Raw genomic sequence first — 24,359 nt, 5'->3', positions numbered from 1 at the left:
ATAACAGAACATTAGGTAGCTAGTTTATCATTACAAATACCATGACCTTCTTTTCCACTCCAACTGGTTTACTAGGAATTAAAAGATAAAATCCCTGCAACTATCGAACATAGCTCAGTTGTTGTTGAATTTTTGATTCCGTGACTATCTCACAAACTAAAACAAGAATCTTGAACTGGCAAAGAGAAAAATGTTTCTTGACAAATCAAGTTTTATTCTTAAGGAATAAAATATACACACATCCCAATATGAACAAGTTACTGCACCTTCTCTTTTTACCTCAAGATTTCTTGTTTTAGCTTGTAGAATCAGAAGGCAGAGGTGGAAGAGAGTCTTTTCTGTCATCTAGTTAACTAGTCCCAGCACCTTTCCATGAAGAACTGTTCCCTGCAACACCGTTTTGTGCTTCGTACCAAGCAACGGGGCCTTCCACCATTCTTCCTGGGAGGCTGTTCTGACCATCAGAAACTTTCTGTTTTTCAGACTGTCTACATAGAAACACTACAGTGGCAGAGCTGCAATGCTGTAGGGTAGACACTAGATAATGTTTTCACCTCTCTTAGCCAGAAGCGATGGAAAAGGTTCTTCCAAAGCTGTAGGAAATTCCACCTCTCCAAGAGGCAGCAGATAGGCAGATAGATAGCAGAAGAATGCTTCTGTCAATGCAGTGCTGTCTACGCTGAGGCTTAGATGAGCTTAATTATGCATGTGAATTTTTCACACCCCTGACCAATGTTAGTAGGTTGACCTAAGTTTTAAGTCAGGGACCAGGACTAAATCTGTTCTTAATTTTACCCCATTAGTTCTTGTTATACCCCTATACTCCACTCTAAGGGCAGGTCTACACTACGGGGGAAAATCAATATAAGATACGCAACTTCAGCTACGTGAATAACGTAGCTGAGGTCGAAGTATCTTATATCGAATTACCTACCATCCTCACGGCGCGGGATCGATGTCCGCGGCTCCCCATGCCGACTCCGCTACTGCCGTTCGGGTTGGTGGAGTTACGGAGTCAACATGAGCGCGTTCGGGGATCGATATATCACGTCTAGATGAGACGCGATATATCGATCCCCGAGAAATCGATTGCTACCCGCCGATATGGCGGGTAGTGAAGACGTACCCTAATAATTCCTCTCACTCCTTGGTGATTACACCCTTCAACTATTTAAAGAAGTACATCCCAGTTAGTAGTCTCTTAGGAAAAACTATCCATATTGGTCTCAATCTTCCCTTGTATGTTTCTTCCTCCAGTTCTGATCATCTTTGCCAGTTTTCTCTACACTTCCTACAGCTTGTCAGCATCTTTCTCGTAAGGAAGTACTCCGATCAAAAACTGATTTCAGGTGCAGTTACATTTTTCTGTAGCGAGAGAGAGGACTTGTCTTGTATTGTTGTGCCTTGCATTGACAGCTACAGAACTACACTTTGTTTGAGCATTACTGCTTCCCTGGATTATCTCCACAATAAGTGGTTTGGGGTAATTTCCCCCTAGATATATCAACTTGCATTTTCCAGGCTGACATTGTATTTTTTGACTGTATCTAGTTCAACAAGTATTGCTCTTCTGCTTTAACAGGTTATCTGTACTACTTTGCAAATTAGTAACATCTGTTGATTCAATAAAATGCCCTTTCAGATTTTTATAGTACCTTTACACCTTCTGATGCATGCTTGTCATTACCTTTTTCTTCACTCCTTCTGTTTTCAATCTATTCCACACCGCTCTTACCAAAGTCCGTTTTATTTAATTTCGCAAGCTTTGAGATGTACCAACGTTTCATTAAATTACAATTATATCAAGTGTATCCCTTCATCCAATATATTGATAACTATCGCAAAAACAAAGTAAAGCCAGCCTAGCAATTTTAGTCTTTATAACACTGCTTATTATTTATCGTTCTAATTTCATCCAGAAGTTTAGTGATTTGTTTGAATATTTGTTCCACTATTTCCTTAGCGATAGAAGCCAAGCTTATGAGGTAGTAATTGCAGAATTATACTCCTTTCTGAAGACTAAGACCTGGTCTACACTAGGAATTTACAATGGTATAGCTGCATAGCTATACTGACCTACCCCTGGTGTGGACAGTGGTAAGTCAACAGAAGCATTCTTCCATTGACCTAGCTACTGCCTCTCAGGGAAGTCAATTACCTATGCTGACAGGAGAGGTTAGTAGTGTCTACACTGAAGAGTTACACCAGTGCCGCTGTACATTTTAGACATACTCTAAACTTTTTATATGGTCTTCCAGGACCCTTCCCATCACACCGGACTGATACAGTAAGCTCAGAGAATTCTCTCAAAACCTACATGTTCAGATTCAAAATATTCACTTTCTGCTTTTTATCTATCTTTATGGCGTTTTCCATGCTTTCCAGCTGTCCAAACTTCATTGTTCTCATTACAGGCTTGCTTTTAAGATCATCTTCTCAGATCCCTGTGTGATATTAGTAGAAGACTTTTCACTCCCCTTTGCAACTTTTCACTCCCCTTTGGCTAGCAGTAACTCAGTCTGGCTGCCTTGATCTTTTCTCTGCAAGCCGCAATTTAACCTGTATCCTTGTTTGCTTCTTCCCCTACCTCTCCATTTCCAGTGCATGTTTTAAGACTTCTTTTTTGAGATTCAAATATTTGAGCAGGATTTCATGAGATTTAGTCTTTATAATGTTCCTTATTGCTCATGGGTCTAATATATTATAGCCCTGGAAATTCATATTTTGGCATACACTATTAGACATGATTCCTAAACATAGCTACTAGAAATGACCCCTAAAACGGAAGCCATATTCCCACTTATTAGTGTAGCCTGCTGGATTAAGTAAGTAAAAGAACAGAATTCTGTGATTTATTATCCATTGCCTATCCCAAGCCTAGGTGGCTCATGTTACTGGGAACATTCAGTACAAAATTTTAAAATTACAGTATAGTTCATTTGATTATTGGACTGTCCCACAAGAGCAAAACTAACCAACTATATCCCACTGTGGACCACCGAAGACCCTAACTTGATGGACATTCAGCTCAGACTCCTATAAACCAAATGCCCACTAAAAAGACGGATGTTGCAGCGTGCCTAGAAATTAACAAATCTGAGTTCTGGCAGACTACAGGACGGGGAGCAAGTTCCAGAGCCCAAGACCCCTCAAGTCAGAAGCACTCTCCCTTTTAAAGTGCCTTTGCTGATCTTAACTGTGGCAATACTGCTTGGGAAGAGCATTATCTCAGGAACCATATCATCAAACCATGTAGGGTTTACAGATTTAAAATGTACACAATGCCATTAAAAGGCTCTAAAAGGCTCAAAACATAGTTAATACACACACATCTTTCCCTGATAAAAATCAATCCGGGGCTCATTCCAATATTCGTCTCTAATCCCCTCAGACAGGATTTTGTGAATAATCAATACTTGTATCATCCTGAGTAATGAGTGGGGATCCTGCAATTTCTTTTCCTTCTGCCTAGAACTGGAGAGCTATTCCAAGAAACACTACAGCCCTGCCTTTCCTTAATTTTGTTTTAACTTTTACATCCTTTGCCTGGCTTTAACAGCAACTAGCTCTTTTAAGGAAAAAAGAAGCAGGACTTGCTTTCAGTTTGCTTTCCTGTAAAGATTTGACTCCTAGACAGAGAACTATGCATGCAAGTTTTACATATACTGTAGCAAGCTTTATGTATACTGCAGCAATCTGCAATCAAGGCTTAAACATTTAAATTACTCACTCAGCACCTTTGCAACTATAAATTTTATTACGGACATAGCTGTGTTCTACAAAATTAATCACACTTTCACTTTTGTGAAAACTGAAAGTCAGATCCTGCTCAGATTACTAAAAACATTTATACTGCAGTACTGCCTACTGACTACAGCAAGGCATGGCCCCACTGTGCTACTATTGTATAAACAATAAACGAGTCCTTCTCCTAAAAAGCTTACAATGTTTGCAGGTCCCGCAGATTTAATGGGCGTTGCAAGCCTGCATCTGAAGACAGAAGTTAGTCTACAACTCAATGGGTGCTACCTGAAGATAAGGAGCAAACTTTGACTTTTACTCACTGAGGGCCAGATTCTGATGCTCAAACTAAATGGTCCTTTAGTCCACAAATAACTGCACTGGATTCTCAGTGGGACTCCACATGGACTAAGGTACTGCCCAATCGATGTAGAATGCCTGAATCTGGCCCTGAATATTTGTGTTATGCAGTTACTACTTATGCAGGAGTAGTTTTAGTTTGCAAACTTACTTCTTTCTCTGGTATAAAGGCACTTGGTCCTCTTGTTAATGGCTGAGAGACTCGGATTCTTTTTTCCTGCAAAGGAACGTCACATGTTTTTATTAGAATTAGCAAGGATAACATATTAACTTACTTTATCTTACAAGATTAGATGCTGAAGGCCTTGACTTAGTTATCTTTAAAAGACTGTCTGCATGTTTTACAACTCGTTAACAGATGAGGCTAACATGCCATATCAGTTGGATTGATTTAGCAGTCCTTTACATTGCTCGCTAATAGACTGCACAAAGTTTGGCCAATGACAGGGCATTTAAAATAAAAAGAAAAACCCAAACTCAGAACTCTAACCTTGACTACTTTACATATCTATACAAGAACATGTGGCAATAGTGCTCAAACTTTTGACACAATACTTCAGAGCAACCAAACTGCCAGAATAGAGAGAAATACTGAACTCAACGGAAATTCTTGCACGATACTAGACATAAGATTGACAAGGCTGCACATGGGACATGGCTCTCAACTCCATTTCCCTCAACATTGAATTTAATTATATAATGTTTGCAAAGGGCTTTGAAGATCAGAAATGCTCTAGAAGTGGCAAGTATTCTTACGAAAAAAAGCTACTACCCACATATACAGCAACTAGAGTGATTTAAGAACTTGTACTAGAAAAACTATGCCTCCACTCTTTGAGGAAGAGATGACCTAATTGAGCTGTATCCAATTCAGAAGAGACGAGAGGATAAAAGGCCTACAACACACACTAAAGCCAGGGAAGAGCCAGGCACCAAAAAGAATTAATGTCAAGTTTCTTTGTGCAAAATGTATTTACTACATACAGTAATAGGCAGTATATTTCCCTCCCCCCCAAGAAAAGAACTGAACTAAGATTTAAAGAAAACATGTGGGTCTCAATCCAGCTTCCACTGAATTACATGGTAGTCTTTCCACTGATTTTAATAGGAGCTGGATCAAGTCCAAGATGGGTATGACCAAATGCTAACACCGTAAGAGATGAGTGAACTACATGGTCATCATCCACTCCTGTAACTTTCTGCATTCCCATTACTATCAGTGTCAATAAAGTGCCTGGGATTCTGTATGCACATATTACAATAGCACATCCCATTGACTGAAATTCACTAGCAGCTTAATCTTCATACGCATGAATGAGTTTTGATTTATTGGTTCAATAAGAGTCAACTAATAGCCCCCCTAAATCACTAACTTTGGGAAAACAGTTTTAGCTTGTTAAATCAGTTCATATATGCAAGGTGATGAAGATTTGCATGCGACTGCTTAACTAGGAACTATTGTATGCCTTGCAAACCACCATGAAGTTCTGAAACAAACAGATGCTCTACATCAAAACGTGTAGACAAGTTTCATTGCCAGATGCCAACCAAGTTTGAACGCTGGGAGAAAAATAAGTCAGTCAGTCTTTGGTCTACAGATCTGCATTATTTCTTCCACCTCAAGTAAAATGAGAAAAGATGCTTTCTAACAGCAGCATAAATACCTTGTCCTAAGACTAGTGCACCCCCTGAAAGTTATTGTTTATCAAATGGCTCATATCCATTCAACTACTTTCATTCCAAAAGCATTAGTTCTTATCCTCGCAGGTATATGATTACATATCTTTGAAATCAGCAATTACCCATTATTAGTGGTTGCTTTTAAGAAACTGACCATCTGCACCATTACCAGATTTGCGCTCAAAATATTTTGTTCACCTCACAATCAAGTTTCAGATGCACTCAACAATACCATCAGAGAGGTGTTTGAGAAACACACTAATTTTGTAAATGAATATTGCACCATTTTAAGATTAGTTTAAACACTAGTCTTTGCAACAGACTGCAGCATAGGGAAGTAAAAACAATAAAAGGTTCATATTATTGTTACATTTCTAGAAAAAAAATCCCACCTACGTTGATTTTTCAGAGGATCGGAAATAATGTCAGGGCAAATTATTCAGGAAAAGTTAAAACAAGAACTTGATGATTTAGGGATTACATAGGAGTTATGTTCATTACTTTGGCAGAGAAGTGTCAATAGCTGAGGAAATGCTGTCACCTCTTCTGAAATAATCCGAGCTATTCACGTGAAAGCCAGTTGCAGGGAGACAGTTTACTGCAATTTACTGGGTGTAAATTGTTAAAGTTCCAAGATAATTTACGATACTTATCAACCAAATTTATTAATCCTGTGGAAAACAGAAGGGGTAAATACTTTATTTGTTTAATGGGATAAGGGCACATGCAAGTTGTTTTTATTGTATTTTCTTAAGGGTATTTTAGTGCTCAGTTCTCCAAGTAGAAAGTATGGAAATTTTTGATAATGAAAACAAACATGTTTCCTAAAATAACTACTAATTACACAGTTAGAATTGTATTTGATTTGTTCTGTTTTGAAGTTATTTTAAAATCCTAATTTTGGGATAATCTTCATTTCAGACAGGATAACTGGAATGGGGTAGCTCTCCAGGGTCAGAGGATTAGTGATAATTCAAGCTTCTATTGGCAAGTAGGCTAATGCCTCCTAAAGGGTTGCCATGGGTCAGAGGATGAGCATAGTCCCTATAAAAAGTGCTCCAAATGGTCAGAGTAATACCACCTAGGTGACAACCACAATTCTGCCATTTGCTTTCTCATGGCAGAGGTGTTCCAAACAGGGACTGAGGATGTGAAAGCTGAGTACCTGATGCCTTAAAACCAGGCTGCTCAGTGGCCCTTTTGCCATGACAGGAGAAGGAAAATTCCAATTTGAACTCTCTCAAGATGGGTGGTAAGTTTTTAGAGTCTGGGATAGCGCCAATACTTTTATGGAGCCCTGGAGAGACACGCGGAAATTGCAATACACTCCTGAGAACCAACTGGCTGGTGTAATACCCTATGAAAGGAAGGGTAGCATCTTTACTATAAACTAGCTTTGAGGATCCATCATTTTTCAGATAGCAGGCTCTACATGCTCCCCTTAAAAAATTGTGACCACATGTCACACTGGTTAAGTTGTATAAAGTACATTAAAACTAAATGCTAAACCATATGACTCCAGACACAGCACATGTACGTATATACAAACCTTGGAATACAACAAAACTTGGATTAACTGTACATATAAACGTGTTCATGAATGTTGCATCTTCCATTGAAACACACCTAGTGAAAGCAGCTTACCCGACAGAAATAGAGTTATTGGAGCAGAATCCTGGCAGGCTGATCAATTTATCAACCTAAAGTGAGTTAACAAGTCCCAGCAAAGGGACCCAGAAACTACACGGAAGCTAGCAACTCTATTAAGAATGAGTTTCAAATAGAAAAAAAAACATCTGAAAAGCTCTCCACCCTCCAAAAACCTTTTGCAATATAGGATTAACAGCTGTATTTTAGTTGCTATTAAGTGCTTAGTTACCTAACTAACATCCATCCTGCTTCAAAAGATTTTCAACTACAGACAAATTGAGAAATAAAAATACTAAAATTCTAGTTTGTAAGACCTCAAAATGGCTTCACATTAAACTAAGTATTTCCTGTGTTTCTTTGGAGTCTTCCTCCCACAAAACATGGCAAAAGCTACAGAAAAATCTGAATTCTCAGTTTGCCAATATCAGGGATGTGGCAATATGTATTAGGCTGTGCAAAAGAATCTGGAGACAAATTACAACGAGAACTAGTCAAATAATTTTAGCCTGAGATGCTTTCTGTTTAAAAAAAAAAAAAAGTAGAGTTTTCTCAATCTAAACTTGAGGGGATATGCTGATTTTGACAAAAGTTTTCTATGGAAAAAAGTCAAAACATGTTGTTTTGACAGTATTTTGATTCAATGTCTACACATTAAATATGTTTATATTTATACAATGATTATGTGTACATTTAGCATAATAAGTATCAAAGACAAAATGAAATATTTTTATAGTCCCAAGCCAAAAAAAAATAAATCTGGGAATTTTTGTTTTACAGGAAATTTCAGCATTTAATTTGGGATTGGAATTAAAAAATTTAGAAGTGTCAGAACTTCCTACGAAGTAAAATTCCAGTTCCTGACCAGCTCTAAATACAAACAATGAACTCTATTTCAATCTCAAATTGATGAAATAACAGAGGAGTTTGGACCATAAGAATTTTCCCTAGTTTATTAATAGCAGAGACAGCTATCTGCTAACCAGCTCATCAATAATCCCTCTAATTAGAAACCAAGGATATCACTAGGTTGCTCTTACACCAGTATTATGACGAATGGAAAGATCTTGTAGCCTTCCCAATAAAATTTCAGGCAGTCATGCACTATACATCAGTAGCGGAGATTTCAAAATTCTTAATCTCATACATTTGCATCCTAGAAAATAGTTTACAGCCTAGCTCATCTTCATGAAGACAAAATCTTTGGTGAACAATAATTGTGTCTCATATAAACAAATGAAAACTAGGCTGTTTGGTTCTTTGTAAGCAGTGTAGTTGTAGCTGCGTCAGTCCCAGGATACTTGAGAAACAAGGTGGTTGAGGTAGTCATTAACATCCTGAACACAAGTAACCATAGAAAACTGTTCAGTCACTGGCAATTGGATACATAAGCACCACACTACATAGCAGGGTAAAAACAAAACCAAATATCATCATATGGTTAGAAATCGATGACGACTTTCTGATTTGGATTTTCCACTCCACAACCACCTCAGGGTCTCATTATATGGAGACCTGCATCTCTCCCCCCTCATCCCAGGGAAGATGGCTCTTGAAAGTGTTTCTTTAGGTTGCTTAGCCATTTGGGGTTCCTAGCTTACCTATGAACCAGGCATTATTCACACACTTCCTTCACAGGCAGAAATATCCAGCTGTTGTCGATTATCAGTTATTAAAAGGGAGAAGGATAGAAAAACAGGTGTCATGGAGACAGAAGTAAGGCACAGCTGACATTTATCTTGTCAGACCTTTCACACATTGGACTTTTGAGTAAAGGACACAGCAATCAAAAACCCAGCTTGTTCAAAGTTAGCGTTCATTAAGATATCAATAGCTCAGGACTGCTTCCTTTTCCTAGGCTTATTATCCTCAGAAAAACATAGCTGCTTATAAAAAACTATGATCTAGGCCTTCCAATATATGCTGATCTGATACTGTACGTAACATTAGCATATAACACTGGACCATACGAATATTTGCTACTGCATCTTTCCTTGGGAACCAGGCTCCATGGAGTCAAAGATTAGCACTGCCTCCTTCAGAGAGGCATGCAATGGTGAGCATTCTGAGTATGTTCAAGAGGCTCCTGCAGCCTTAAAAGGGGAGCCTGTGTAACTTAATATCCCTCTCCCCACATCGTTTTGACCAGGGAGGGAGGATTCATGCTACAGACTGTATTCAAAGGACAGCTTCCATGATGTAAGATTTTAAGGAACCGACTGCTGCATCAGTAACATTAATATATGACTTTTAAAACTACATTTATGTTGAGTTCTTAAGAGGAGATTGAACTGGTAAAGAGGAATTCCTGGGTTCTAATCCTACTTCTGACATTAGTTGTGGGAGGCTTCAGCAAGTACTTATGTTATTTCCCTTCTATAAAACGGGGGTAAACGCTAGCAGGATTTTTTAGGAAGAGTACTTAAGAGTTATAGAGCACTTAATCATTATGTATTAAAGGTATAAAAAATAGTTTCATTCTGCAGGTTACACCACATGATCAGAGGTTCCTTTATGCTTGCTAAATAATCTAGCGTGCACACTGCCAAAACTAGATCCAAAGACTGTCCGGCATGTAGTTTTAAAATTTATTTTTAGGAACTACAACAGGGAGGGTGTCTGCTGTCAGATGCCAAGTGTTGAGTAGACAGTGAAGTATGGCAACTCTTTCCAACTATTGTATCGACCAGACTGACAAAGTAAAGGGGAACGGGGTGGCAGGAGGCACAGCATCATTCTGAAGCTTTATACTGCCCAAGAGATCACCCCCTTACGTCAAAAGTATTCCCTAGTGGCCAGTTCTTCCAACTCTGTAGCCCCATGAACTGGTGTAAAGAGGCTAGAATGGCAGGGAGAATCTGGCCCACCAACTCATCTCCACCACAAACTCCTCTGCCCTTCCTACACATTACCAACCACAATGTAATCATCCATATATTAAAATAGCACAGGTCTGAACACAGACCCCTTCCCCACACAAAGCACCCCACAATTAATCTGTCCCCACTCTGAGGAGCAGCTTTCCACTATGACTTTTGCTTGTGAGAAACTTTATGAAAGATTCATAAACATGTGTCTACCTAAAATTTTAGCAAGTTTTTCAAAGAAAAAACCAAACAGGTGACCTGGTAAATTCCCCCCTCCCCTACCTGTCCCTCAAAAGTTGCATTGGTCTGACTGTATCAAGTTATACTCCTCTTTCTAAGATGCATACATTTGCCTACTACTTAAGTAATGCTTACCCATCTAATTCCTAGGATGTCCCTTGGCACTTTAAGACAATATAATAGAATTTCAATTTTACAAATCACCAGTTATATGAAGCATTTTCCTTCCATTGGCGGGGTGCATAACAAAAGTGATATCAATTAAGAACAAGTCAACTTCTCTTCACATTCTGATGTTTGAAGAGACCCTTAAACACCAACAGGGAAGTATTAAAGAACTTATTTTTACATTAATTTTTGCACACATTATTTAAAAAGGTGCTTTATGAAAAAAAAGTTTTGTTTTTAATATCAAATTGACCAGGCCCCTTTTAGCACATCCCTTCTAAGCAATAAGACAAGCAGCTATAACAACAATTCTTGAATGGTATCAATAAAATGCTCCTCCAAGCCTTGCCCAAGTGATGAAATTCAGCCAAGCTCATACTGCGGTAGTTAAAACTCCTCATATCCTATCATCAGATTTAACAGCTTCCCATATTCCAATTCTTGTCTGAGAGATTCGCAGTATGCACCTACAATTAGTATTTATTACTTCAGGTTTGTGACTAGATACACTTCATATTTTCTTTTGATGGGCAGATCTTTTCATACTGTCTCCTATCAACACAACCCTTTACCTCATTGACATTTTAACCTTCCTTATAGTTTATAGCCAGGGCTCTAGCTAAAGTTATTTTATAATGTACTCAACACTGCAGCATTTGAAGGCATAAAAAAAAGTTACTATCACCATGATATTGTCACATCCCATGGGTTGCCAAAACTAGATCCAAAGACTGTCCGGCACGTAGTTTCAAAATTTATTTTTAGTAACTACAACAGGGAGGGTGTCTGCTGTCAGATGCCAAGTGCTGAGTACACAGTGAAGTATGGCAACTGTTTCCAACTATTGTATTGACTGACAAAGTAAAGGGGGACAGGATGGTAGGAGGCACAGCATCATTCTGAAGCTTTATCCTGGCCAAGGGATCTGAAATTTAACCCAGCTGGACTCTCAAGAGGTCAAACACTACAGCTCTGCCATTTTTTGGAGGGAAAATTATACTTTAGTGCTAATAGAATAGCTAGTATTATTGACCCCAGTTAAAACCCCAATAGTATGAATTAACTTCTACACTTCTATTATCCTTGCTATCAGATGCTAGGGCTATGTCTATACTACAAGTGCTACAGCGACAAAGCTGCAGCCATGCCACTGTAGTGCTAAAGTATAGGCTCTTCCTACATCAATGAATGACTTTCTGTTGATGTAGGTAATCCTCCTCCCTGAGAGGGGGCAGCTAGATTGACAGAAGAATTCTTCCATTGACCTAGCCACATCTATGACAGGGGTTAGGTTGGCCTAACTATGACACTCTGGGGTAAAAAATTCACACCCCTGAATGGCGCAGCTACATTAATCTACATTTTAAAATGTTGACCACTCCAAATATTTCCCAATTCTTTGCTCTTGGATCCTGACAGCACCAATACCTACTTATCCTGACTTTGATCATACCTCCTGGTTTTCAGTAAGAATAGACTAGACGATATCAAAGTGGTCTTAAAATCATAGCAATTCAGCATCCTTCAGTTTTACCAGTTTTTTTCCCCACAATCCATGCTCCTATCTCCCCATGAAAAGGCCAGAACCATGCCTGCCTTTGCCCCCAAAGAGGCTAGTATGATTGTTTTTAAACAAGATGCGAAAGAAAGAAAGAAGTTATATGAGCAGTCATTTAGTAACAGTTTGTGACTAAAACAGACTATATCTATGGGGAAATAAAAAAAAATTGCCCAAAAGCTGAATGTACAGAACACGTGCAAGAGTATATTAAAGCTTGATTTGAGAGCATAATTCTGAATCTGGCAGAGGTTTTCTTGGGTGTATGTGACAGTATTCTATTTGTGGGGAGGGTGTGGAAACACAGTGGAAGGATCATTTATTCGTTTAACTGCAGAACCGGAAAACCCAACTAACTCAAACCATAACTTCATGGGTGGATTAAATTTCTGATGTGATCAGCACTTTTGGACTATGGCAGCCGCTCTGGAAGCATCCAATTTATTGAGTCAAAACTGTTTAACATTTTTAGAAAGGTCAGTAATTACTAAGTTATTTGAAGCAATGAAATAGTCCTTGTTCATTAGAAGGAAAACCTTTCTTGCTTTTGCATGACAGTTTGATACTTTTGCTTTTACAGTGAAACTCTTCTTTTGGCTATAAGAAAAATCTCTCTCTCAACTAAGTGTTTAATTTTTATTACAAGTAACCCTAGTTTAATAGCTGGCTCGAAAACTATGAATCAAGAGAAAAAAAAGGAGCCATAGAAAAAGAGGCAGAAACATCAGAGTACCCAAAATAATATGCTTACAACAAAAAAGGCAGATAGTGTTATGAAGTTCTGAAGTTTCCTAATTTAAGAAATGCAGACTCATAGAAATGTAGGACTGGAAGGGACCTTGAGAGGTCATGTACTCCAGACCCTTGCACTGGGGCAGGGCCAAGTATATCTATACCAGTGACACTCAGGCCTCAGGGGTTCAGGAGCCAAAATAGCGATCAACATTACCCAAGAAAGCCACAGTAGTGTGAATTCATTGTTTCATTTATTATTTTAATATATACACATATACACACACGCTTGGTTATTCTGACCAAACATTATTAATTTTACCAATTACAACTGGTTAACATAGTTAAAGCATGCTGATTGGTTAATAATTAAAACAGTGTTTTACTAACATGTGCTGCAAAGAACTACAGGTAGGACTGCCACCCTTCTATCTAATTGCTGGTAACCAACCCCCCCAAGTTCCCTTCTCCACCTCTCCTCCCCCAGGCCCTGCTCCTGCTCTGCCTCTTCCCCCCCTCCCCAAGACCTCTTCCCCCCCAGTACCCAGCCAATGTCACTTGGTCCTCCCACTCCTTCTCCACATTGCTCACCAGATCATCTCAAGGAGCCTGCCTGCTGGTAGGAGGCAGCCCCAGCTGAACGGGGGCTGGCATGGGTTAATGACCAGTGCCTCCCCCGCCCCATGGTAACTGCACTTTTGGTTCTGGTGCCATTTAGGGTTTCCAGGTCCTTGAAAACCAGGCACCCGGCAACCCTAAATGGCACCCAGATACAGAAGCCAAAAAACAGACTGTCCAGGTAAAACCCAGACAGATGGAACATGAGACACATTAAAAAGCCACTTGCAGCTCCCCAGCCTCAATCTGAGTATCACTGATCTAGACTATTCCTGACAGATGTTTGTTGAACCTGTTCTTCAAAACCTCCAAATGATGGGGATCCCACAATCTCCATTGGAAGCCTATTCCAAAGCTGAACTACCCCTACAGTCAGAAAGATTTTCCTAACGTATAACAAATCTCCCTTGCTTCAGATGAATTCTTGTCCTACCTTCAGTGACATGGAGAACAACTGAACACTGTTCTGTTTATAAGAGCCCTTAACATATTTGATCATCATCAGTCCACCCCATTCTACTCCATACATAGGTGTTGACTCCATGGGGTTGGAGCACCCCCAGGGAAAAATTAGTGGGTGCTCTGCGCTCAAGCTCCCCTCCCCCCTGAGCGTGCCATGTCCCCGCTCCTCTGCCTACCTCCCAGCGTTTCCCGCTAGGCCACTGTCAAACAGCTGTTTGGCAGCATTAGCACGCTCTGAGTGGGGAGGGAGGAGTGGGAACGTGGCGTGCTCGGGGAGGAAAAGGGGAAGAGGCAGGACCGAGGTGGGGATCTGGGGAAGGAGCTGGAATATTGGCAGGGAGGGGATGAAGTTGGGGGCAGGGACTCTGGGAAAGGGGTTGGGATGGGTGCGGGGAAGGGCAGGGCAGGGGCCTCAGAGGGTGTGGAGTGGGATGGGGGGGGGTGGTCGAACACCCATGGGAAGTCGGCACTTATGCCCTTCCACACACAGAGGCCAGGTTTTCTAAACGTTTATAATTTTTGTTGCTCCCCTCTGGACTCTCTCTGTCCATATTTGTCCATGTTTTCCCTAAAGTGAGGGGCCTAGAACTTGACATTATTCCAGCTGAGGCCTCACCTGTGCTGAGTAGAGCAAGACAATTACCTCCCATGTCTTACATACGATGCTCTTTTTAATACACCCCAGAATATTAGCTTTTTTTTTTGCAACTGCACCATATTGTTAACTCTTATTCAATTTGTGATTCACTTTTAATTTCCAGATCCTTTTCAGCCTAGCCAGTTATTCCCCATTTTGTAATTGTGCATTTGATTTTTCCTTAAGTGTAGTAATTTGTACTTGTCTTGACTGAATTTCATTTGTTGATTACAGACCATTTCTCCAATTTGTTAAGGTCATTTTAAATCAGGGGTTCTCAAACTGGGGGTTGGGACCCCTCAAGGGGTTGCAAGGTTATTGAGGTCACGGGCTGTAACCCTCCTCGCTTTGCCTCCAGCATTTTTATATATTTAACACCATTATAAAGTGTTTTTAGCGTATAAGGGAGGGTCGCACTCAGAGGCTTGCTGTGTGAAAGGGGTCACCAGTACAAAAATCTGAGAACCCCTGTTTTAAATTCTAATCCTGTCCCACAAAGTGCTTGCAACTCTTCCCTGTGTGGCATCACCTGCAAATTTTATAAACATACTCTTCACTCCATTATTAAAGTCAATAACAAAAAAACTGAATACAACAGAGTCCACTTACTAGCAACCTCTGCATTGCCAACAAAAAGTTTCTCTTATTTAGCAGTTGCCAATAAGCAAAAGGCCCGTGTGTGAGGCTTCAGCCATGGAAGACATATCCCACCACTTCATTCCCTGGCTGCAGCCCCACAAACCTGCTTGTAGCTGGGTAGGGTTACCACTTCTGAAATGCAAAAACCTTGGCAATCTCCTCCCCACAAGGCAAGCCCAACTCCCACACCACAAGGCAACTCTGCAAACACCCGCCCCCACCCCGCCAACAGCCACTAATAGTATCTAGAGCGATAACACAGATATAACATTGATAACATCACAAGCCTCCTCACTCTTGCATGACTCAAACCCTCTCGCGCACACATGCACAGTGTGCTTGCGTGCTGGTGGGCAGACAGCAGCTGTATTTTCAACAGTTTTGATCTGTTATCACAAACTGCGAAGAGGGAACACTGCAGCATCTTTAGCTGGACACAGAAACTTAACATTAGATATGCCAGTGTATTGTGATAATAATGCAAATCTTTAGACCCAGGTAGAAAAACCCAGCAGATTATTTTTCTGGCAACTCCATTAAAATACTCGCCAGGTGGTAACCCGATGTCCGGGGACTTTCTTAAATACAAGTTCCATAAGCAGCATGCCATTGCCAATATCTGAATCCCCTTAATATTAAAGTTAATGGGATTGGTTCCTGGCAAAGTATTGTTCTGAACCAGAAGTTAATAATCAGGGTTGTGCTAATAAGCAGCATTCACTGTAGTGGCAGACCCTCACAGGACCCCACTAAATATGTCCTCCCAGTTTGACAGCAACCTACTGATAACTACTCTGAGTATAGTCTTTCAACCAATTATGCATCCAATTTATAGTAATGTTCCATACAGACTACATTTCCCTAGTTTGCTTATGGCGACTTTTCTACTTGTGCATCATTTTGTATTTCTCTATAACATTAAGAACATTTTTATATTACATTTTTAAGCAACTAAAGTCCTGGAGCTTTTTATTCCCCTTCACACATGCACACCTCAAATTATAATCCATTTGCAATAAATTCATACAGCAACATATTGTGACATTACATGCATAAAAGTAAAAAAGTGCAGAACATGTACCAAAAGCACAAACTCTTTAAGAGGTCCTATTTTCACAGAAAGTATTATTGATAGACTAAAAAGAAATTAGCATATATGATGTAAAGCAGAATGTTTTCTGAATGCAGAAGAATGTTTTTCAAACTTTTCAATTTTGCATGAGTACCTTTTTAAAGCGGTCTGATTCCTATAGTATATTCTTATAGTTAGTGCCCTATCAAATTCATACCCATGAAAAACCCATCATGGACTCTGAATTCTGGCAATACCATACCACACCACCCTTACTTCAGCGCTGCTGCCTTCAGAGCGGGGTGGCTGGAGAGTGGTGGCACTTAACTGAGGGCCCAGCTCTGCAGGGGACAATGCAGAAGGGTGGCAATACCATACCAGGCCATCTTTACTTCTGTGCTGCTTCTGGCAGTGGCTCTGCCTTCAGAGCTGGGCTCCTGGTCAGCAGCTGCCACTCCCCAGCTGCCCAGTTCTGAAGGCAGCACTGCCACCAGCAGCAGCACAGTAGTAAGGGTGGCAGTACTGCAACCCTCCATACAATAACCTTGCGACTCCCCCTCCCCCCAGCTCCTTTTTGGCTCAGGACCACTACAATTACAACACCATGAAATTTCAGATTTAAATAGCTGAAATCATGAAATTTACAATTTTTAAAATCCTATGACCGTGAAATTGACCAAAATGGACCCTGAATTTGGTAGGGTCCTTCTTGTAATTATTAGATTTTAGATTAGAACACAAAATCAGCAAGTATGAGTGGTCAGAGCTGACTATTAAAGAAAACAATGTCCAGATTCTCTAGTTTATATATTGTAACCTTGAAGATTTTATCATTTACTGGTGGAACTTTAGGCACTTTGGCAATGAAATTTGTTGGCCCTTTTTGCCTTCCTCTGCAGCATGGGGCACGGTCACTTTCAGGTTTAGACTAGTGTAAATGGTGAATTCTATGCAACTTGAAGTCTTTAAGCATGATTTGAGGACTTCACTAACTCAGCCAGAGGTTAGGGGTCTATTACAGGAGTGGGTGAGCGAGGTTCTGTGGCCTGCAATGTGCAGGAGGTCAGACTAGATGATCATGATGGTCCTTTCTGACCTTAAAATCTATCTCAGGTCACTCCTCAATAATCCTCCTTCAGCCCATGCTATACCGAGTACTCCATGGGAGACAACCATGCCGAAATTCATACCACAGAAGCATCATCAAGGTCTCAATGATAAAGAAAGAGGCACCTGCATATGTGCATTCATGGATGACTGATGTTTTATTATTCACCAACTTTGGATTCAATATGGATCAGCGACTAAGATCTTTGTTTGATACCCTGACTCCCCAAGAAAAAAAAAATCGACAAAAAACAATGGAATAGTGACTAAATGTCTTGGTTTGGGTCTCCACCTTACACAAAATGTTTTGACTATATGGGCGTTTGTTTGTATTTGGGGGGGGAATTAATGGTGCAATTATACTAAAAATAGGTTTGTGAAAACAATTATCTGTAGAAATTGCAAAGAATTTTCAACTGACTCCCCTTTCTATATTATTCTTGGTGCTCTTATATGTATACGTAGCTTCTATCGAAATACACTCCTTTCAGCTATAATGGAATAAGGAATAAGTTATCATCCTAACTTAATGCTGTTGCTCTCGGTCAGAGAGTTGTCCAGAGTCTACATTTGCAGAGCCTTGAAACAGATTCTTTCTTGACAGTATTTCCTGTATGACTTCCCTGAGCCACCATAGCAAAACTGTTCAAAAAGAAATAAATGAGTGTGTCACGAAAACATGTAATTTACATTAAAAAACCTCAAGCAGTAACGTACTTCTCTCTCCACACCCCTGAAAATCCCTTTTATCCAACACCAGCTATTTCAACATGGAATATCTGATTTCACAAATTGAGGCCATTGTGACATACTGTACCTCAAATAGCACCCTGGAACGCCCTTATTCACCACTGTGATATGATCAGGATACGTTTTGTACAAAGTATGTCTTGTGAGGTATCATTTGAGAAGTCGTGATCTGTTGAACATTGCTATCCTGTTGATGCGTGTTACCATGGTATGTGAAGTTATGAAGTTTTGCTATGTGTGCGCATTACCGAAACATGTTTTGAGTCTGAGAGACATCCACAGCCGGCTTTTTCGTGGCAACAATGGAGCAACTAACACCCCCAAGACAGATTTACATTAGGACTAACTAGCCACTTTTTGATGGCCCATTAAGGAGAATTTACTCTCCCAGTGGGCTCCTTCCAAAGTACATAGACAATGGAGATTGCTTAACCCAGTGACTCAGCTGGGGACATAGAACATGTGATTTCTGACTCCATCTTTCTATGCCCATCGATTGGGGGGTATAAATTGGAGTGTTTGACATCAGCCTGGAGCCTCCCCCACATACTCTAATGACAACAAGAACATTTGGAAGAAAATATTTTGAACTTGGGAGACTGGTCCCAAGCTGAGCAAAAAAGTCAGCCTGTGTATTAAAAACTGAACTGTTTACAATTCTAGTAGTAGGGTGAGCAAAACTGCTTGATTCAAATCTTGCTTAGTCTGAAAGTTCAGAATGCGATTTTATTTCTTATGTAACCAACTCTGACCTCTCTGCCTAACACTTATAACCGCTTAAAATTTTTCTGTAGTTAATAACCTTATTTTAATGTTTTATCCTTACCAGTGAGTTTGTCTAAAGTGCTTGAGGAATCTGCTCAGATTACAAAGGCTGGTGCATGTCCACTATCCTTTGACCAAGGGGTGAACTAATTAATGGGCTTGCTTTGTTTAATAGAAGGTCTTGAGCAGTGTAAAATGGTGTATTTCTTGGGTGAAGAGCATGAGGGTTAGAGGGGTTTGCCAGTGTCTCTCTATGTACAGTTCATGAGTGTTTTAGAGCAGTGGTTCTCAACCAGAGGTTTGCATACCCCTGAGTGTATGCAGAGGTCTCCCAGGGGGTACATCAACTCATCTATATTTGCCTACTTTTAAAACATGCTACATAAAAAGTACTAGCAAAGTCAGTACAAACTAAAATTTCATATAGATGACTTGTTTATACCGCTCTATATAGTATACACTGAAATGTAAGTACAATATTCATATTCCAGTTGATTGATTTTATAATTGTATGTAAAAAAATAGAAAAAGTAGTAATTTTTTAGCAATAGTGTGCTATGACACTTCCGTATTTTTATGTCTGATTTTGTAAGCAAGTAGTTTAAGTGAGGTGAAACTTGAGGGTACGTAAGACAAATCAGACTCCTGCAAGGGGTAAAGTAGTCTGGAAAGGTTGAGTCTTAGACAGCATTCATGCAACTTAACTGGGCGTCTCCCTGCATATTGTTGGCTGAGTGAGCACAGCACCCAAAGGAGTTTGCTGCTTGCCACCAACACAGCAATGTGAGAGACAGACAGCCCAGGCTTGAGAGTTAAGGGGGTACAGCGGTCCCACAGTTCCAGGTTGTATCCCAGGGAGTCCGTCACCACCATGGCCTGTTCTGCCTACAAATTCTGTTTTAACTTTAAGTGTGGTCAACTAAATTAAACGTATGACTTCCTACAGTGTCCAGAACTACAGCATCTAAGCACGGAACTGAATGAGCTGGATTCATTTGACATAACTCCATCAAGTCAATGTTGCAAATTCTTGATAATAGGGAGAACAAACATTTGATACAATCCAGGTTCCACTTGATTTGCGAATTAACAAGCCTGAATTAACATCTGAACAGAAGTCTGACAGCAGTCCCAGTACAATAAAGTGAGTCCATTTTTAAATATGGATATTAATTTAAAAAGCTAAAGAACCATCAAGCATAGTGCTAGCCACAGAAGTATAGCTGTTGGATACAAAACGCCGGGGGGCAGGAGGGGGAATCATCTAATCCATCTCTCAACTTGGCAAGATTGCTCACCCTCCAGGGGTCACACAGGAATGTGGTGAGCAGCGCGGCATGGGGCCAGGGCAGGCAGGGAGTGTGCCACTACAGGTAAGCAACACCAGGCTGGAGCCCAAACCCCTTCTGCATCCCACCCCCAAGCCCTGAGACCCCTGCCTGCACCTCGTACCCCTCCTGCACCCCAACCCCCTGCCCTGAGGCCCCTGCTGCACTCCTCCTGCACCCCAACTCCCTTCCCAAACCCCCTGCCCTGAGCCCCCTGCTGCACCCCAACTCCCTTCCCAAGCCCCCTGCCTGCACCCCGCACCCCTCCTGCACCCCAACCCCCTTCCCTGAGCCCCCTCATACACCCCGCACCCTTCCTCTGCCCCAATCCTTTGCCCTGAGCCCCTTCTTGCACACTGCACTCCCTCCCACACTCTACACTCCCTTGCGCACCCCAACCTTTATGATGTTTGCCTTTAAAATAAATAAATAAAATTCCCTGGGTGAACACCCTAATGAAATGTGCTGTACATGCCTATGGTTATGAGTACCCTATGAGCGCTGAAAAGCTGAGTGGCATTCACCCATCCTGTGAACAAAATGGAATCTTTCTACTATAAGATGACTTCCTAATGACATAAGATTTTAAAAATATTTCCAATACTCTAATCAAAAATTAAAATACCTAACAATAATTATTAAAAAGCACTGAATGGCAAGAGACATCATAAACCACACAGATTTTAAGAAAGCACTTGACAGCCTTCACCGCAATTCACTCTGGATCATCTTTAGGTGTTATAGTATGCCAACAAAAAAGTAACAACAGGGTTTTATATCAAGGTGTAATTTGCAGTAAAAGTAAATGCAGAATTGAGTGAATGGTTAAACAGACAATGGTATCAAATAAGGGTGTATCTTTGCACCTCTCCTGTTTGGCATCACCACTGACTTCCTTATGGGAAAAAAGTGCACATGGATAAAACAGACAGTACATGACTTAACAATACTTTTGAAGCTGAACTAATATGCAAGTGGAGAACAAAGGACTGTCTAGAAGTGCAAAACAGATGGGGTTAATTAGTTATGAAAAAATCCCCAAATCTATTGAGAACACCACCATCTCCTCGCCCAATAATTTGCAAGCACCTAGATGATAATAAGGTTATAGGGACTAGCCAGCATGAATTCGTCAAGAACATAAATCAAACCAACCCTATTTCCTTCTTTGATAAGGACTAGCAGACGGGAGGAAAGGGATCTGGGGATTATAGTAATCAAACTGCATACAAGTTAACAATATGATACAGCACTGAAAAATGCCAATATCATTCTGGGATATATTAATAGGAGTGTTGTACCCAAGACACGGGAGGTAACTGCCCCACTCTACTCTGTACTGGCGAGTCCTCAGCTGGAGTACTGTGTCCAATTCTGGATGTCACGTTTCAGGAAAGATGTGGATAAAGTGGAGAAAGTCCAAGAGAGCTACAAAAGTGATAAAGGTTTAGAAAACCTGATCTATGAGCAAAGATTTTAAAAGCTGGGCATGTTTAGTCTTGAGAAAAAGATGACAGAGGGGAACCTGATAGTCTTCAAATACGTTAAGGGCTGTTATAAAGAGGATGATGATCAATTGTTCTCCATGTCTTCTGAAGGTAGGACAAGTAGTAATGTTCTTAATCTGCAGCAAGGGAGATTTAGCTTAGATATTAGGAAAAACTTTCTAACTATAAAGGTAATTCAGCTCTGGAATAGGCTTCCAAAGGAGGTGTGGAAAACCCATCACTGGAGATTTTTAAGAACAGGTTGGATAAATATGTGTCAGGAATTGTCTAGGTTTACTTGGTCCTGCCACAGCATAGAGGGATGGCCTTGATGACTTCAAGGTCCCTTCCAACCCTACATTTCTATGATTTGATGACTGCTCATTGAATTTCCCTGGTTCTGAGCCAAGAGATCCACAACCAGAGGTAGAGAGATGGGCAGCCAAATTCAGCGTTGATGTAGATCTGGATACCTGTACTGCCGTTGCTATGGAAGTACTCTGAGGGTTAAGATTGCCTTGTCTATTTTTAGCTTCCTGATTACACTTGGAATTCGAGGAATTGGAAGGAACACACACAGCAGATGACAACCAGGGAAAACAGACAGACATCTGTCATGGAACCTGGGCTGTAAACTGCCCTAGAGCAGAATTTCCTGTTCAGGTTCGTTGCCAAGAGATCTAAAATAGAGTATCCCCAATAACAGAAAATCCCTTGCAGAATCGGCTTCTTTACTGACCGCTCCTGATGGGACCTCAAAACAAGTGTTTCTCACACCTGGGAAGTGAAATCTCTCTCTTTATGCAGAAGCCTCACAATTAGATCACCTTTTGATACAGCTGAGTCAACCTTATACCAGCCTTCTTGTTTAGATGATCCACAGCAGTGGTGCGGTCAGTAAGAACCTGAATCACCAGATTTCTGATCACGGTAATCAAAGTCTTGCTGACCCAACAAATAGATGGATGCTCTAATCATTTATATGGAGGAAAGCCTCCTGTGGTGTCCCAAGTGCCTGAGTCTGAAGGGGCCTCAGGTGGGCACCCCAACCCATGGAGAGAACACTTGTTATAATAGTTACTGTTGGCGCTTGTGGAAAGAAAGAAACCATTGTGCAGATATTCTAGGAATCTATCCACTAATTCAGGGACTGAAGAGCTTCTGCAGATAGACATTATCTGGACTTGCTGATTTGTGTGTTTGGACAACATACTGAGTGAAGCCAGACTTACAGACATCTGATTTGAAGTCTGGCATGCTGAGTCACATACATGTACAAGGCCATATATCCCAAAAGCTGGATGCAAGAAAGCACTGTTGTCCTTGGGTCAGACATGAGGCTTTTCTACAGAAGGCTATGAACTGAATCAGGCGGCTCTAGCCATTTTGCTGCCCCAAGCACGGCGGCACGCCACGGGGGGTGCTCTGCCGGTCACATGGCTCCGGTGGACCTCCCGCAGACGTGCCTGCGGAGGGTCCGCTGGTCCCGCGGTTCCGGTGGACCTCCCGCAGGCATGCCTGCGGATGCTCCACTGAACCCACGGGACCAGCGGACCGTCCGCAGGCATGTCTGCGGGAGGTCCACCGGAACCACAGGACCAGTGGACGCTCCGCAGGGACGCATGCGGGAGGTCCGCCAGAGCCGCCTGCCACCCTCCCGGGGACCAGCAGAGCGCCCCCCGTGGCATGCCGCCCCAAGCATGTGCTTGGCGTGCTGGGGCCTGGAGCCACCCCTGAACTGAATGTGTCCATAGGGAGGTAAGCCATTGTGTACCACGGAAATCCACTCTTATAAAATGTATCCACTGTGATTAGCCCCAGTGGAGAGAACAGATCTCTCATGATAAAGATGTTGTTTTGGACGTAAAGCTTCAATGATCCTCAAACTAACCAACCATCTAGATATTACCCTATCTGAACTCAGAGAACGAAGCAGATGTATTGCTATTACTGTCATACACTTTAATGCCTTTGGGGCTGAGGACAAGCTGGTGGGTAGTACTGTGTACTGACCGTGCACGTTGCCAACCATACATTCAAGATACTTCTACATTGCCATATGTAAATAAGCATTCTGCAACTCGAGGGCAGCATGTCAATTTCCCAGAAAGAGATAAACAGATGCAAGGGCGATGATTCTGAACTTGATTTTCTTGATCTGTTCAGTTTTCTTAAATCCAGAACGGGTCATAGACCATCTCTTTTGGGGGATCAGGAAGAAGTGAGAATAGAAGCTTTTCCCTTTGTGTTGGGAAGGCATTTCTTCCATTGCTTCCAATTCCAAATTCCTGAAGTAAGACAGCTGTGTGAGGCAGATCCCTGAAAAGGGACAGGAAATGTGGGTTGGGAAAGGAACAGGATGACACATCCCTCCTTTACTGTGCTGCACATCCGTTTGTCTGATGCAGTCTGTCCATGCCCTGAAAAATTGCCCCTCTTTTCACACATGGTAGAAGCTGCTATAACTAGTACCAACAAATGAAGAAAGCGAGTCAAGGAGA

The 24,359-nt window shown here is 41.1% G+C and overlaps 1 protein-coding gene across 1 annotated transcript in view; it reads right to left on the bottom strand.

Moving 5' to 3' along the window:
- The window catches only part of SESN3 (sestrin 3), a 71,764-nt gene that overhangs the window by 27,777 nt on the left and 19,628 nt on the right, over nt 1-24,359 (bottom strand). Inside the window, exon 2 of the mRNA XM_045019616.1 lies at nt 4,253-4,318. Within this exon, the coding sequence (XP_044875551.1) occupies nt 4,253-4,318 (66 nt within the window). The remainder of the gene's footprint in view (nt 1-4,252; nt 4,319-24,359) is intronic.

The sequence above is a fragment of the Mauremys mutica genome, chromosome 1 (assembly GCF_020497125.1).
Source record: "Mauremys mutica isolate MM-2020 ecotype Southern chromosome 1, ASM2049712v1, whole genome shotgun sequence".
NCBI classification, from domain to species: Eukaryota; Metazoa; Chordata; order Testudines; family Geoemydidae; genus Mauremys; species Mauremys mutica.
The sequence above is the reverse complement of the archived record's forward strand: the minus strand, read 5'-3'. Positions and strand labels throughout refer to the sequence as shown.